The sequence below is a fragment of the Gopherus evgoodei genome, chromosome 5, assembly GCF_007399415.2.
Source record: "Gopherus evgoodei ecotype Sinaloan lineage chromosome 5, rGopEvg1_v1.p, whole genome shotgun sequence".
Classification (NCBI taxonomy): Eukaryota; Metazoa; Chordata; order Testudines; family Testudinidae; genus Gopherus; species Gopherus evgoodei.
In genome coordinates, this window is record NC_044326.1 from 6544112 (window position 1) to 6560832 (window position 16721).

General features: G+C 41.2%; 1 protein-coding gene across 4 annotated transcripts in view; it reads right to left on the reverse strand.

Moving 5' to 3' along the window:
• ATRN (attractin) overlaps positions 1-16473 on the reverse strand; it is a 381873-nt gene extending 365400 nt beyond the window's left edge. For 2 of the 4 annotated variants that reach the window (XM_030564553.1, XM_030564552.1), the window contains exon 1: positions 16014-16473. In XM_030564553.1, the coding sequence (XP_030420413.1) occupies positions 16014-16282 (269 nt within the window). In that variant the 5' untranslated portion in view covers positions 16283-16473. The remainder of the gene's footprint in view (positions 1-16013) is intronic. The other 2 variants (XM_030564551.1, XM_030564554.1) reach the window with 2 other exon arrangements.
• Between the last annotated feature and the right edge of the window lie 248 nt (positions 16474-16721).

Sequence of the window (16721 nt, forward strand, 5' to 3'; positions counted from 1 at the left end):
AACTGACATTTTTACCATCTAAGAAATAATCAAGACAAAAAAAATAAAAAACAAAAAACTTGTTTTACAGTGGAGTTAAGGGAGTACATACCACTTATTCCCCACCTTACTCTTTGCACTAGAGTCCAAGCAAATTAAGATTATCTGATCCATATTCAGCATAGAAGACAGAGAGAGTGAAGAATTCCTTTCCACAGTTGTATCCTGCTGTTCCCCAGACCTACTGGAGGAGGCCAAACCATATGTCCTTCTAGGTACTCTACAGCTTTTAGGGTCAGTCCACAAGAAAGGAGATGGGAGGCTATGGGTAGAAGTGTGCTTAAGGATCAACAGAGCAAGAGTCCTTTACCCTTCCCCATTTGTGCAACTCCTGAACTCTGAAAAAGGGAAGCCCCCTTTCTGCGAACCTCGTAGTCACCATAGCAATGGAGTACAGCTCCAGCAGATTTTAGGAAGTTCCCAAAGAACAAGGGAGAGAGACTGAGGATAAAGATGATGGTTTGAGAGGGCAATCACATGAGGAAAGTGCAATTAAATGAGTATTTGAATCAGATAGTTTGTACTTATTTTTTAAAGCAACTGACAAAACCTTAAGTTTTTGCTCCAGTACCTGATATACCGAAAGTGCACCAACCTACACGAAGTTAAATAAAAGACACCTAGAACACGTGGCACTTGGTTCCAGCTAACAGCAAAATAAGTGACATTATAATGTGGACAGAAAAGTCAGTATCTTCTTAGATTCCAAACATTAACAGTACAGAGCTTTTGCAGTGCTTTTCTACACATGCAAACCTTTACTACTATATTTCAGTCAAGAGACCCTCAATCCCACTTACCTTCAAATGCTGACAAATGGCAGTTAATTTTCATATTGGAACCAGCCCATTTCTTACTAGGTGTAGCAGTAATGGTTGTGTTAGCCTAGCAATCAGAATCCTCTAACTACTCAGTCCTTTTTATGCATCATTTTGTGTTTACACCTAAATCAGATCTGAATTTTTTTTAAAACAGGATTTGCAGTTAGTTTTATAGAAAGTTTATTTAACAAGTTCATGGACAAAGGGGTCTCATGGGACCCTTTGCCTTTTCTCACCAACTTTTTCACTAAAAAGTACTTTTGTAAACTTTTGGAAAATGCGTCAAGGACGATAAGACAGTAGAAGCTCCACTTGGACCATGCGGCAGCGAGAAGGAAATGGAGATGCCTGTATTACCTCAGGAGAAACCCCGAGGCAGTGCAGGGTGCATTCGCAGACTGCCAAACAGTACTACTTGCAAAGCTCCAGCTCTGGGCACGTGCATACCCCTCAGTGGAATACAATAGGGACTATCACTAGAAGAACCCCACAACTCAAACTGGTACAAAGTTTAGGCGTCTTGTTTGATTTGCAATTAAGCTGAAATGACTGGATGCCATACGAGTCAAAACACACCAACTTCCATGTTCAGTTTGCTGGCAAATTTGCTCTTCTCCCTCCGAGACTTAGGCAACAGCAAGCCACATAAGCCTCACCTCCAATATGCTTTATTGTAACACACTGAACGTGGAAGCACTACAGAGACTCCAACTTGTACAGTATGCAACCACCTGCTTCCTCAGCAAGCATATCAACAGCACCCATGTCAGTTCCTGATCTTCAGAGACAGTGACGAATTAGAACCTTGCTACATCTGCCAACTACATCTCTATCCATTACCTGACACAACAGATGCACAACTCTGGGACAACACAGTTTAAAAAAAAAAAAATGCACAAGAGTCTCTATCTTAAAAAAATTATCAGAATTTATGACTTACTCACCACATACCATGTTTATTGGTTTTAATCTTGATCTCTTCTTTCTCTGTCCCCTTTCTTGCTCTCTTCACCTTAAAAAATTATGAACTCTTGAGGGCAGAAACTGTCTCTTTTTTGACTATCTAAAGCACCATGTAAAGTAATGGAGTTATAAAAATGTAGTACAAGGAACTACAGACTACATGTACCATAAAATCTCATTTTCCAGCACAATTCAAATCTTTTACTCTTCGAAATCAGGCACATTTAACTTCATTATCTGTATTTATGTAACCTGTATAATCTGAATTACACAGTGGGATGCATCAGACCCAATATTTTATTTGCCATCTTAAAAGTCTTGCTGGGTTTAGATTACCAGTAATTTTAAAAAAAAAAAGGGGGGGGGGAGAGGCATATAATCCAAGGTAAGATCAGGCTTTTAGGGGGAGGAGGAGAATATTTTTTTTAACATAAAAAAAGTTTATTGAACCTTTATACCTAAATTTGTAACATGAATAAAAAAAACATTCAACAAACATTTTGAAAATTGGCAGTAACATCGGAATGGATTTTTTCATTCCCTCCTATACAATATTGATTTTATAAAATATCTGTTTCCTAAATAAAGGCATACTTAAAAAGCCAAATAAAGGCCAACTAAATCAGACATGTTTAAAAGCCTATTTCCAGCCCCAAAACAGAGGAAACTGGCTTTAGAGATTTTTTGCAACATGAAATGACAAGGAACAGAAACTGACTGTTTGCATTAGGGCTGTCAAGCGATTAAACAATAAAAGAATACCATTTTTTAAATATTCTGTATGTTTTCTACATTTTCAAGTATATTGATTTCAATTACAACACAGAAGACAAAGTGTACCGTGCTCACTTTATGTTTATTTTGAATTACAAATATTTGCGCTAAAAAAACAAGGAATAGTATTTTTCAATTCAGCTAATACACATACTGTAGTGCAATCTCTTTATTATGAAAGTTGAATTTACATGTGTAGAATTATGTACAAAAAAACCATTAAAAATAAACCAATATAAAATTTTAGAGCCTGCAAGTCCACTCAGTCCTACTTCTTGTTCAGCCAATTGCTCAGACAAACAAGTTTGCTGACATTTGTGGGAGATAATGTTGCCCGCTTCTTGTTTACAATGCCACCTGAAGGTGAGAACAGGCATTCTCGTGGCACTGTTGTAGCCAGCATCGCAAGATATTTACGTGCCAGGTGAGTGCAAGATTCCCATGTCCCTTCATGCTTCAACCACCATTCCAGGGGACATGCGTCCACGCTGATGATCGGTTCTGCCCAATAACAAACCAAAGCAGTGCGGACCAACGCATGTTCATTTTCATTACCTGAGTGAGATGCCACCAGCAGAAGGGTTTTGTTTATTTTTTCGTAGTTCGGGTTCTGTAGTTTCTGCATCAGAGAGTATTGCTCTCTGAAAGCATGCTCCACACCTAGTCCCTCTCAGATTTTGGAAGGCACTTCAGATTCTTAAATCTTGGGTCGAGTGCTTTAGCTATCTTTAGAAATCTCACATAAGTACTTTCTTTGCATTTTGTCAAATCTGCAATGAAAGTGTTCTTAAAATGAACAACATGTGCTGGGTCATCATCCAAGACTGCTATAACATGAAATATATGGCAGAATGCAGATAAAACAGAGCAGGGGACATACAATTCTCCCTCCGAGGAGTTCACTAACACATTTAATTTAATTAACAATTTTTTTCTTTTTTAAACAAAAGATCATCAGCATGGAAGCATGTGCTCTGGAATGATGGCTGAAGCATGAAAGGGCATACAAATGTTTAGCATAGCTGGCACGTAAAAGCTGGCACGTAAATACCTTACAATTACTGTTCTCACTTTCTGGTGACATTGTAAATAAGAAGAGGGCAGCATTATCGCCTGTAAATGTAAACAAACTTGTTTGTCTTAGCAACTCAATGAACAAGTAGTAGAACCGAGTGGTCATGTAGGCTCTGAAGTTTTACATTGTTTTGTTTTTGAGTGCAATCATGTAACAACAAAAATCTACATTTGTAAATTGCACTTTCACTACAAAGAGATTGCATTACAGTATTTGCATGAGTTGAATTGAAAAATACTATTTATCATTTATACAATGCAAATATTTGTAAACAAAAATATCAACCTGGATTTCAGTAACACCACAGAATACAATATACAAAGGAAAATGTAGAAAAATAACCAAAATATTTATGAAATTTCAATTGGTATTCTATTATTTAACAGTGCGATTGAGCGCAGTTTTAATCATGATTAATTTTTTTAATCACAATTGAGTTAATCACGTGTGTTAACTGTGATTAATCGACAGTCCTAGTTTAAATATAAAGGATTCTCTCTGCTACAAGATATGTATTTGAACAGAGTGAATCAATCAGGTTACAAAAATGCACTCAAATGTGGTCAGGCAAACAAAAAGCAGCTATAAGTAAATACAGCTAAAAGTACAGCATACCCTGTTCAACCGACTTAGTTCCAAATTTTAAAAATTTGCAAGCTACTGACTATAAAAACCATAAGTTGACTCCCAATCCAAACATAAGGTGTTGGAAAGTTTTAATCAGCAGCAGCCTCAAAACACGTTCTTTCTTGATGTACCATTTAAATTCAGCATCTTCCTTCCACTGGACAGGCATGTTTTATGTCTGATCACTCTTGGAGGTAGGCACACATGGCACACTTGAATAAGATGACAGTGAAGCCTATAATAAGTCTTCAGGGAAAACTGCTGCATGCTGACCCTTGTCATTATATTTTGTCTTACAATACTAACATGCATGGTCAGCATTAAAAAGGTATAAAATACTTTTCATTTTATTTAAGACTTGCAATAACTAAAAAAAGTATTTCTTGGCATGTCCAATAGCAGCACACAAGATTAAATATAGGAGGTAAAGGTTGTAATTTCAAATATTGAGCCCTGGAGTCAGGTCTGATAAAGTTAGCAATAAAATTAATTTGGCATTCCTAAAATACCAATAGAGCACCTGTCTACTGATCAATCACTATACAAAGCAGCCCAGGACTTCAGTAATGAGCTTGCTATAGGTCATCATAGAACGGCCTGGGCAAAGCTGTCTCAGAAAGCCTGCTTTAGCATGACTCAAACATACATGGTTCCACCCAAAAATATTGATCCTTGAGCTCCACAAACTCTGAATTCACAAAAGTTGTACAACCAAAGACCTCAGTTACAGGACTTATTCCAGAAGCCCACAAATGAGTCAATTGCTTTAGATTAAAATAATTGATGGAAATAAGCATGACATAGCACTGAATGAAACCGTTTGAATATTACAAGACCAAGAAAGAGGGGGCGCTGAAAGTATAGTAATATGCATACAAAGACTGAAAAAATAAGATCCATTCAACAGTTTTTGAAGTTTTTTTGTTGGAGTATTGCAACTTTGAGGCCTGTAATTGAGTGACCAGGGAGGCTGAAGTTTTCTCTGACTGGTTTTTGAATGTTTTGCAAAAGAATAAATGGATACAAAACTGCATAATTGGAATTAATTTGCAAACTGGACACCCTTAAATTAGGCTTGAATAAAGACTGGGAGTGGATGGGTCATTACACAAAGTTAAAAACTATTTCTCCATGCTAATTTTTTCCCCTCTACTGTTACTCACACCTTCTTGTCAACTGTTGGAAATGCGCCATCCAGATTATCACTACAAAAGTATGTTTTCCTCCTGCTGATAGTAGCCCACCTTAATTAATCACTCTCGTTATAGTTAGTATGGCAACACACACACCTGCCTCCTGTATTTTCCATTCCATGCATCCGATGAAGTGGGTTTTAGCCCACAAAAGCTCGTGCTCAAATAAATTTGTTAGGGTATGGCTACACTTGCACTTGACGTTTCGAGTGTGGTCGCAGCGCCAGCGCTGGGAGAGAGCTCTGCCAGCGCTGCACATACTCCACATCCTCTACGGGTGTAGCTTGCAGCACTGTTTACACCGAGGCTTTACAGCGCTATATCTTGCAGCGCTCAGGGGAGTGTTTTTTTCACATCCCTGAGTGCGAAAGTTGCAGCGCTGTAAAGCGCCAGTGTAGCCATGGCCAAAGTCTCTAAGGTGCCACAAGCACTTCTCCTTTTTGCTGATACAGACTAACACAGATACCACTCTGAAACCTAATTTATTCTCTTTTTAAAAAAATAAATACAAAACAAGTTTGGAACTCTGTAAAGCTTACATGTTTTGTACTTACACTGATAAAACAATTTTACAAAACAAAGTGCCCATTTGTTTTGTCCAGTGTTCTTAAAGTCTCCGTAAAGATACATCACTCTATGCAGAGTTGTAGGTATTCAGTTTCAGCCTCAAGCAAATACTCAACAAAAAAATTTCATTAAGGAGAGGTAAGAGTGTTTAGCAGTGCTCCCAGAATATGAAAACTAGCTACCAAAAACAGAAGTCTCTCAACACCAGAAAATACTCTCAGATAAACAAGACACAAACATTAGAAAGCCAGGAAGTGTACAGTTACAGTCACGGCTCCCACACCACACATGTACACAACCTTACAATGCATCCATGGAAATGGCAATAGACATTAGGAACCTTATTCATTCCAACAAAACCTGTCATTTTCTCAGTGCCTACCACCTCAAATCATGACTCCTGTTTGAACACTTGTGACATTCACTAAACATGCCTGCCTCAGGGGGTCGGCATGTCATGCACCAAGCCTATTTTCAGTTCCTAAACCCAGTCTCAGCATGTGATGCTTGTGACATGCACTGAACAAGCATTTTTGTTTTGTTTGTTTTTTTGAAAAGGGGGGAGAGGGGGCAGAGTGTATCTAAGGAACCCGTTAATTTAAATGATTTTATATTTTCTTCAGACAGACAATCTCATACCCTCAATTAGAAAACCCATTTTCAAGCCAATCCAACTCTGCATGTGGATTTTAGAGCACACTGAAGATTCAAAATAGCACATGGGGGGGGGGGGAAGAAGGTGTCTATACTTCAGAAACTCTTATCATAACAACCTCTAAGGTGCACCACAAACTCTACCCCAAGCCCTCAGGTGGTATAACAATTTTCAAACCCATCTGACTGCCTATGAATTTTAGAATACTGAAAATTTGCCTTTAAACAGAAATGCTGCTCAGTAGAGTATTGCAAAACTTCACACTATATTTTTCACATGATCTATACTAAAAGCTATCTTCAATTTAAATATGTCTCAGCATAATGGATTTGTTTTCTTTAAAGCATGATCTTAGCCTGGGGGTGGGTAACATTCTCGCATTCAGTATTCACTGACTCAAATTTCCATACCAAAATGGCTTAGTTTGCAAGTAAAATAACTGTATTCTAACTACCAAACCCTACACATCCAACACTCAAACTGAGGCTATGTCTACACTACAGAATAGCTATGTCGGCATAACCCCAGAGTAAAGATGCAGCCTACACTGATGGGAGCTTTTCCCCCTTCAACACTGTGAGAACAGCACCTTCCCAAATGAAGTTTGCTTCCACCAACACAGCTTTGTTCAATGGACATAGCTGCAGCCACAAACCTGATGACATAGCTGTGTTGACCAAACTTTTAAATGTACACAAACCCTGAGTTCTGTCCATCCTGAACAGCACCAATATTTGAGATTCTGCAAACCAAATTAAGCCACTAACTACATCTGTACAATTCCATGGTCTTCAGATATCTGGGCAAACTCACATCATAATTCGGCCTACGGAATTATTCTCGTAAAGATGCACAAGATAGAAAGAATCTAATTTGACATGCAAACCCCAGGCTGAGAGAGGCTTTTATGTTTTTAACTGACATCTTTTTACTTGCAGATTTAATACATTTGTTATGGAAATTGGTGAGACAATTAATATAAAGCCTCATTATACAATTTTTACAAAGTCATTTTTAGAGCAGATATGCACTTAATATTGCTAAGCTACTTCTTCATGGAAGTCTTCTATATGGAATTTGAACTTGGAGACTAAGATTTGAAAGTTTAGTAGGACAAGTACAAATACACTGAAAACCAATTTGATTAAACTGAGATGAAAATGTATTTCTAGGTGTCAAGTATTGAATTATATTAAGTAGTAATACTGCATTTAACATCAACAATAAGTTTGACATTGTATACAACACAAAGTTTCGAGCAAGACCTGCCATAAGAATCTTATAATTTAAGGGACAAAAGAAAGGCCATAATAACAAATCCACACTTGGGAATTGCAGATTTTGAGAATTTTCTTTTCAATTAGGCAGGGCGAGCTGGAAGGGAATTACGAACTCAACCTGCGGACACTGAGGAATTGATGATGGATGCAGAAGTGATAGTAGTGGCATTCTTAAATAGATTGTAAGGTAATTTCATGCAGATCAGTCCGCATGGAAAAAATGAAAGAAGAAAGAAGCAGAAGATGGAAACGAAGCATCACTGACAGTAATGTAGTCACTGAAATAGGAATTTTGAATTAAATTACTTTATATGCAGCAGCACAGTTTCACAATTACTCTAATATTCTATATTTGCTGCTTGCCAAGTCCAGCTTTCAAGACAGTCCAAGGAGTGCAAAGCAATACCTTAATACAGAATTAGATGGGGGCTAAATATTATTAAAATTACTCTAGTCCTGCCCCTTAGATTCATTTCAAAGGTTTGTGATGGCTTGTTCCTCTATCAAGTCCCAAGTCGCAATCCTAATTCCTAATTTCTTTTTTAATGTATTAAAGGCTTGAGTTTAAGACACCTTGAAGAAGTGATTTTTGAGAATGGATTTAAAGAAAAGAGGCAGGCAAAATGGCATACAGAATTGAGAAGGAAGTTCTAGACACAGAGAACACAGACATACAGCTGGTCAAAAGACTAACATTAGAAGGATGTCTCCATAGCACCCTGCTATTATGAGAAAGGGATCTTAAAAAAAAAAAAATTTAACCTGCCCATGCAACTATTTAACCAGCAGGTCTCATTACCCTCAATATGCAGCACGTTTTCAAGGCAATTTGTCACAGCCAAATTATGTGAAGATCACACTTTTACCTTTATTGCTCGTAATTTGCAGAGCTTAGTGAAATAAACCAGGAGAGTAAAATTTGTCACACATACTGCATGTGGTAACATTTAGCTTCAATTGAATGCAAGCGAACAGCATCAATGGTCTCAATCTTCTCAAAACTTAAATTAAAGACTGCTCCTGTGAAGACAGCATTCACTTCAGTAGTTTAAGTGATATTTCAGAGGAAGTCATTTAGATTGATGGTAAATTGCCTAGAATGTTTAAGAATCCCATTTGGATACAGTCCTCACCAGAAAAGATGAGCTCATGTAAGTCGATAATAGATGAGGCAATAGGAGATGTGGAATACTGAAAAAATCCAGAGAGGCAGCTGACTCAGAAGCCTGATGCATGATATTGACACAGAAATTAGTAGAAGAGACCCAAAAAAAAAGAACAAGAAATTACTTTAGCCTTGACCAGTGGAGACAAGGCGACTTTTATAAATAAGTATTTCCCTTCAGCATCCGGTGCTCGTCTGTGGTTACGGAGTTACGCATTAAACCCTCATTCACTTGGCTTCATTGATCTCCCACTGCAACAGTCTTTTTCTTTTCAGCACTGGTATGTTCTTGGATTTGGCAGAGGAAGTAGAAAATCTCCAGTTGTGTTGTTCACATCACAGAGCTCTTCACTCTCAGAGAAACTTAGGAGGAAGGAGGCTATTGGATGCTGCTCTCCTCAGCGGTCTTCAGTTGAGTTCATGAGTGTTTGACAACTCAGATAATTACACTAGAACAGTTCAGAGGTTTGACAAAGAAGAAGCAGAAAGACCCAGACTGAGTTACATTATCTCACCACAAGAGGTACACTTATGTCTTCCACTTAACCTTCTCTGACTTCAGCCATTGCTCATTTGCCATAAGCTAGAAAGTTGAACTGAGGGGAAAAACAGAGTTTTAAGACAATTATGAAAAAACATAGCGGCAAGCAACATATTTGTGCTAGTCATTTTGTGCAAGGCAGATGAAAGTGAGGAAGTTTTCATTAGCATAGGAACAACCAAGGAAAAACTCCATACTTTCATTTGTCAATCTTTCCTGCTAAATGTGACCTATACAAAATCTCAGAGACTGCCTGTACAGCAGTCGTGGGCAACCTGTCGCCCATCAGGGTAATCCGATTGAGGGCCGCGAGACATTTTGCTGATGTTGACCGTCACTGGGAGCTGCGGCAGCCAGCACATCCCTGCGGCCTGCTGCTTCCTGCAGCTCTCATTAGCCAGGAACAGCAAACCACAGCCACTGGGAGCTGCGGAGGGCCATGCCTGCGGATGGTCAACATCAGCAAAATGTCTCGTGGCCCGCAATCAGATTACCCTGATGGGCCACAGATTGCCCACCACTGCTGTAGAACATGGGCCCACCTTAGACTGCGTGAACAATGGTTTTTAATTGAGTTGGAATATTAGCATGAACAAGAGACCCAAAGAACTGAACCAAAAGCAAAGAAATAATGAGAAAAAAAAAGTTTTGTTAAATTTGTAGTGACTCTTCAAAACACCACTGTTATCCTATTTAAGGCTTGGCTAAAGTAACAGAAATAAAACATGGTTAATTGGGTACTATGAGCAGTAAATAATTGGCTATAATCGAACTCCTTCATCTGGCTTAGCTAAGGTCTGATAATTGGTAATGCCAACACGCTTGTTTGTTAAATGCAATAAAAAATAAACTCCTGAGCTTCATTGCTAATACATACCTGACCAAGTTGGATCACTCCTGGCTTTAGCCCATTTGTAAGTATCTTGATCAACTACTTACATATGTTTTGTTACTGTATGCATCTAGTAAATTGCTCATTATTTTGGCATGTTTAGAAGAATTGTATAAATACTATTTGATGTCTGGATTTATTAAAGGAATTTAAAGTTAAATTAGTATCTTGGTAATATCCTGCATAAATAATAATAATTCCAACATTGCCCTTGTCCATTCAGAGAACACTGGTGAAGATGAAACAATTTTAATTAAGGGTAAAAGTGTCAGCTAAGATTTTCTGCCTTAAAAGGGACACAGTCAATTTAAAAACTACAATTCTGCTGAAAAAATGGTACATTCTAAAGTTAAAAGTATAGCCTAAGTTGACTATAACTGAAAGAGATTGGAGCAAAAATGTTTAATTTTTAATTTAATGTATACCTAGTTGTTCCCCTTGTATTGTTACTGTCCACTGTTTGTATGGGTCTTCCATAGAACAAGGAAGGTTTCAGAATAGCAGCCGTGTTAGTCTGTGTCTGTAAAAAGAACAGGAGTACTTGTGGTACCTTAGAGACTAACAAATTTATTTGAGCATAAGCTTTCATGGGCTACAGCCCACTTCATCAGATGCATAGAATGGAACATATAAGAAGAGTGTACACACACACACACACACACACACACAGAAGATGCCTAAGAGCCTAATTAATTAAGATGACCTGTTATCAGTAGGAAAAAAACAAAACAAAAACTTTTGTAGTGAGAATCAAGATGGTCAATTACAGACAGCTGACAAGAGGTGTAAGGATTGTTATCAGAAAGAAATAGATTCAAGTTGTGTAATGACTCAGCCATTCCGAGTCTCTATTCAAGCCTAAGTTAATGGTATCTAATTTGCAAATCAATTCAAGCTCAGCAGTTTCTTGGAGTCTGTTCTCGAAGTCTTTCTGCTGCAAAATTGCCACCTTCAGGTCTGTTACTGAGCGGTCAGAGAGATTGAAGTGTTCTCCTACTGGTTTTTGGGTGTTATGATTCCTGATGTCAGATTTGTGTCCATTTATTCTTTTGCATAAAGACTGTCCAGTTTGGCCAATGTACATGGCAGAGTGGCATTACTGGCACATGATGGCATATATCACATTAGTAGATGTGCAGGTAAACGTGCCCCTGATGGTGTGGCTGATGTTATTAAGTCCAGGAAGATTTTCTTTATTTTTTAAATATATATGATAATAAAAACAAACAAAATGGTATGCAACCAGGGCAGCTGCAGTACTTCAAATTACTTTTTAACTCTTCAAAAAAAATTTACTAGATTTCAAGTTGCCAATGTATCTTTAACTGTTGCTTGAGGGTTTTTATTTTGTTTTGACAATAGTTCTAACAATCACTCAGCATTTTGGCGACTGAATATATTTGGCTTGTTTATGTTTTTCCAGAAGCTTCATTTTATTTTTAAGAGTGAAAATTGTGATAGTACTTTGCTAGCTAATGGCTCACTCAGCTAGTGATTTACCCACATTTTTCAACCAGAAAATTCTATTTTACCATTGTATTCTTTGGTCATGTAAGTACATTACTGTTGATGATTATAGAGTATGTAATCTATAACTACTTCTATTAAGCAAATTTAAAAAATTATAGTATTCTTGTTAAACTGTGCTATTTCTTAAAGCATGATTTTGTGGGGCTAAGCACTATTGAACAGTTTCTACCTGACCTCAGAAGTAGCTGTTATTTCAGTGGTAGATGGAGTGTCCCCTATACATGCAGTGTGCAATTTTTAAAAGACTTGGGTATGCAATTGCACATGCAAAAGCATTTGGCTTTTTATGTATACAACTACAATCATACATCTAGTTGTCCATCTGCATGCACAAGTATCTTCTTTTCATTTAACTAATGTTTTGAAAAGACAAAATCAATAATGAAGATATCTGTAGCCAAAACCAGCAACTGCCTCTGAGTTCAGATTCAGTGGTTTTCTTAGTGTAGATGTATTAGGACTGAAGACCAATTAATTATGAAACGTGTTTAACAAGGAATGCTGCTACATGGCCACAAATCAGGTGGTTGCTAAAAGCTTCAGTGGCGCAATCAGATTGCCAATAATGGACATAAACTGAATATCAAGCCAGACCTTCTGAAGGAATTAGCTATGGACTGAGCCAGATGGTGATTCATTTGCAAGGAGATTACATTCCTTTTGGATATGCCACGATGGTGACAAATATTTTGAAAGTCAAACCCAGAATTTGTAAATCCAACATTTTGGGAACTTTTTGTATGAGAAGTACTGTATAGAATGGTGTTCATCTAGCCTATACCACCCTAACTATCCTTCACCATGTACAACCAGACCAGCGCCACCAAGGATGAAGAACAGCTGGCTGAAGCTAAACCCAAGCAAGACAGAGGTTATGCTTATGGGCAGAAGAAAGCATCTTGAAGAGTTCACAACCATGGCACAACCTCTTTTTGGTGGGTATGCATCAACAATTGGTCAATTCACTTCATAATTTAGGAATGCTCCTGGATTCCTTGCTGAAGCTAAGCGCTCACATGATAAAATTATTAATCACAGATGCTACTGTCTCTGGTTGGGTAGGTGAGACTATCCCATCCTAAAAGACTATGACGTGACTGCAGCTACATTGTTATAGTGCAGACAGGAGGTGACAAAGGTAACATTCCTTAGGGCTGATGGTTCCATGTCCAGTTAACTCTATACAGTACAGAATGTCTTCTCAGCAACAAAGGCTATCTCAAACACATGAAGTCTGTTCTCTGCTCTATAGACTGGCTTACCACAGAAGTTAACCTCAATATTCAAGGTCTCAGTTCTTGTCCTCAACTTGGTCAATGACCTAGGCCAAGCATATCTCTGATCATCTCTTCACTGAGAACCACAGCTGACCATTCTGCTCCTCAGACAGAGTGTAATTTTCTACAAGGGTAAAAGCTCAATTGTGCAAGAAACAGAACCTCCTTGGAAGCTAGTAAGAGACTATGTCCACGTCCAGACTAACCCGCGGCATCGGCGGGTTAAAATCGATAGCTCGGGGATCGATATATCGCGTCTAGTCTGGACGCAATATATCGATCCCCGAGCGCGCTTACATCGATTCCGGAACTCCATCAACCCGAACGGAGTTCCGGAATCGACACGGAGAGCCGCGGACATCGATGCCGCGCCGTCCAGACGGGTGAGTGCCTCGATTTTAGAAATTCGACTTCAGCTACGTTATTCCCGTAGCTGAAGTTGCATATTTAAAATCGATTTTAATACCCTAGTCTGGACGTGGCCTATGGAATGAACTCCCACAGGAACTAAGAATCATCACCACCTTCCTTGCACACTTTTCTGATCTTGCCTTCTCTAAAATGTGAGCAGATGTGTACATTTAAAAAGAAAACACCCTACTAAAACAAAAAACACTACACTACACACAAAATCTGAGGAAAGACACTCAGAAAGAGAGGGAGAATATAACCTGCACAAGAGTTGTTAGCCACATCATTTAATGTATTACAGAAAGGTGCTCAGATGCTATAGTGATGTAGAACCTACACTGAAAAGAAAAAGCAGATCAGAAGCCAACAATTGAAAGCTAAAGCATTCATTCTTCCATTAAATAATATGTAACTAACCTTTACGTATCATTAACGTCTGTGAGAGAAGAAGTTTAGTAGGTCAATGAACCAAAATTTGTACTAGACATCAAACTAGATGTTGCAACACAAGCATAAAGGAATCATAGCCAGATACACATTAATTGTTAACATCGAGATAGGAACAGAGTTACTCATGTGTGTTAGTCATGAAATTCAAATACACAGGGAAGTCTGCCTCCATTCAAGAATGGTCTCCGTAAAAAGGAAACCTGAGTGATATCCTAGAACGAGTTGCACACAAAGTGACCAAAATATCGAATGATGATTTCAGGATCCAACTGGACTCTGTCAACCAGAGGGTGCAGACAACATTCAGTTCATGCAACTGACTTAGCAAGAAGTTTAAGAACCAAGCTATTGATTTCAAGAGCTGGCATGGCCCAGGGTTATGTTCCTCACAAATACTTCACAGCTGGCACATCAAGGGGAACAAGGATCCAGCCACACAGGTTTTTTTTTTTTTTTTTTTACAGAACACTCAATGTAGTTCATCTACATTAGCTGAATTTCCTTCACACATATCCAGTTGCCCTCAACCCCCGAGATAGCTTTCAGACAGAGGAAGAAACATCCTTAAACAAAAGGACCAAGTACCTAGCATTTGCTTTCTCACCTCAAAAACTGGCTTTAACAAAGAAACTGGACACCTCATTCAAACATGATTTTGCTTCCTCATCAGAGATGCCACTGCCTAGAAGAGCCAAAACCCACAAAACATACTCCACAGTCCCCTCATCTCCTCCGAACTCACCATACCCACAGGAGCTTAGCCCTTGACACAATCATGACCGATAATCCCTTCGTTGCTAAGACTGGACCTACCCAGTGAAGCCAGAGCCCTCATACCCACATCCATCCCACTAACCCAGCGTGGGCGAACTTTTTGGCTGAGGGTCACATCTGGGTATAGAAATTGTACAACGGGCCATGAATGCTCACAAAATTGGGGGCTGAGGTGCAGAATGGGATGAGGGCTCAGGCTGGGGCTGTGGGCTCAGGGGTGGGGCTGAGGATGAGGGGTTAGGGATGCAGGAGGATGCTCCACGCTGGGACTGAAGGGTTTGGAGGGTGGGAGAGGGATCAGGGGTGGTGCAGGGGGTTGGCGCACAGGAGGAGGTCAGGGTGCAGGTTTTGGGGGGGTGCTTACCTCAAGCAGCTCCCAGCAGCAGCAGCATGTCCTCCCTCCAGTTCCTATGTCCTCCCTCGCAGCCAGGAACCTCTGCGTGCTGCCCTATCTGCAGGCGCCATCCCTGCAGCTCCCATTGGCCATGGTTCCCAACCAATTGGAGATGCGGGGATGGCACTTGAGGCAGGGGCAGTATGTGGAGCCTCCTAGATGCCCCTATGCATAGGAGCAGGAGGGGGGACATGTAGCTGTTTCTGGGATCCGCACGGAGTGGGGCAAGTCCCCAACCCCACTTTCCGGCTGGAGCAGGGCAAGTCTCCGAGCCCACTAGCCAGCGGGAGTTTGAGGCCAGGAGTAAAACACCTGAAGTGCCGGCTGTAGCCCGCAGTTTGCCCACCCCTGCACTAACCCCTTACGCTTTGATGGGGAGCTACCCAGAAACCTGCGTCCCTCGCACACATCCCCCTGCTGCACTTCTCCCCCTGGGGCTGCCTCCCCGGACGGGGGGAGGGGGGAACCAAGCCCCTTCTGGGAGTCACCGCAACGATCCCCGGGGCTAAAGAGGCCAGGCCCCTTCGCCCACATTAGGGCACCCACCCGCCCAGCGCTCCCCGCTGGCGGCCGGCTCTGACTCACCTGAAGCGGCCCCCGCAGTGCTGGCACTGGTCCCCCACCCAGCCGGCCTGGCACTCGCACTGCCCGCTGCCCGGCTGGCAGCGCCCGCCATTGGCGCACGGCTTATCGCACTCCTTCCCCTCGACCGCCGCCGCCTCGGGCCCCGGCACCAGCAGCATCAGCAGCACCAGGAGAAGCTGAGCCGGGGGCCGCCCCCCGAAGCGCTGCGGCCGGCCGCCCTGCGAGCCCAGTCTCCCTGCCGCCGGCTGCCTCCGGCTGCTCCGCTCCATCTGCCGCCGCCGACTTGGGAGAGGTGAGAGCTCCGGACTCCTTGTCGCCCTAAGCCTCCCGGGTGGGCTGAGGGACCGGACGGTGGCCGGGGAGGGAGCTGCGAGCTTCCGATACGGTGGCCGATGAGGAAGGCGGCTGCTCGGCAGCGCCGCTCGCGCTCGCTCTCCCGATTCTCAGCGGCAGGACTGAGGCGCCCGTCGGGCCGCGGCCGATGACGTCATCACCCGCGCGCCGTCCACTGACATGTCGCTCTCCCGAGCGGACGGGGGCTGCCACCGAGAGCGGGCAGCGGCGGCCAGCGCGGCGCGGGGTGGGGCCCGTCTTCTGCTGCAGTGCCATAGAGTAGGGGAACCCGGCATCCAGCGATGGGGCCCGCGGAGGCGCCGCTTCCTTTCCCCCTACCGTTCACCGGCTAGGGTGAGCAGCTGTCCCGGTTTG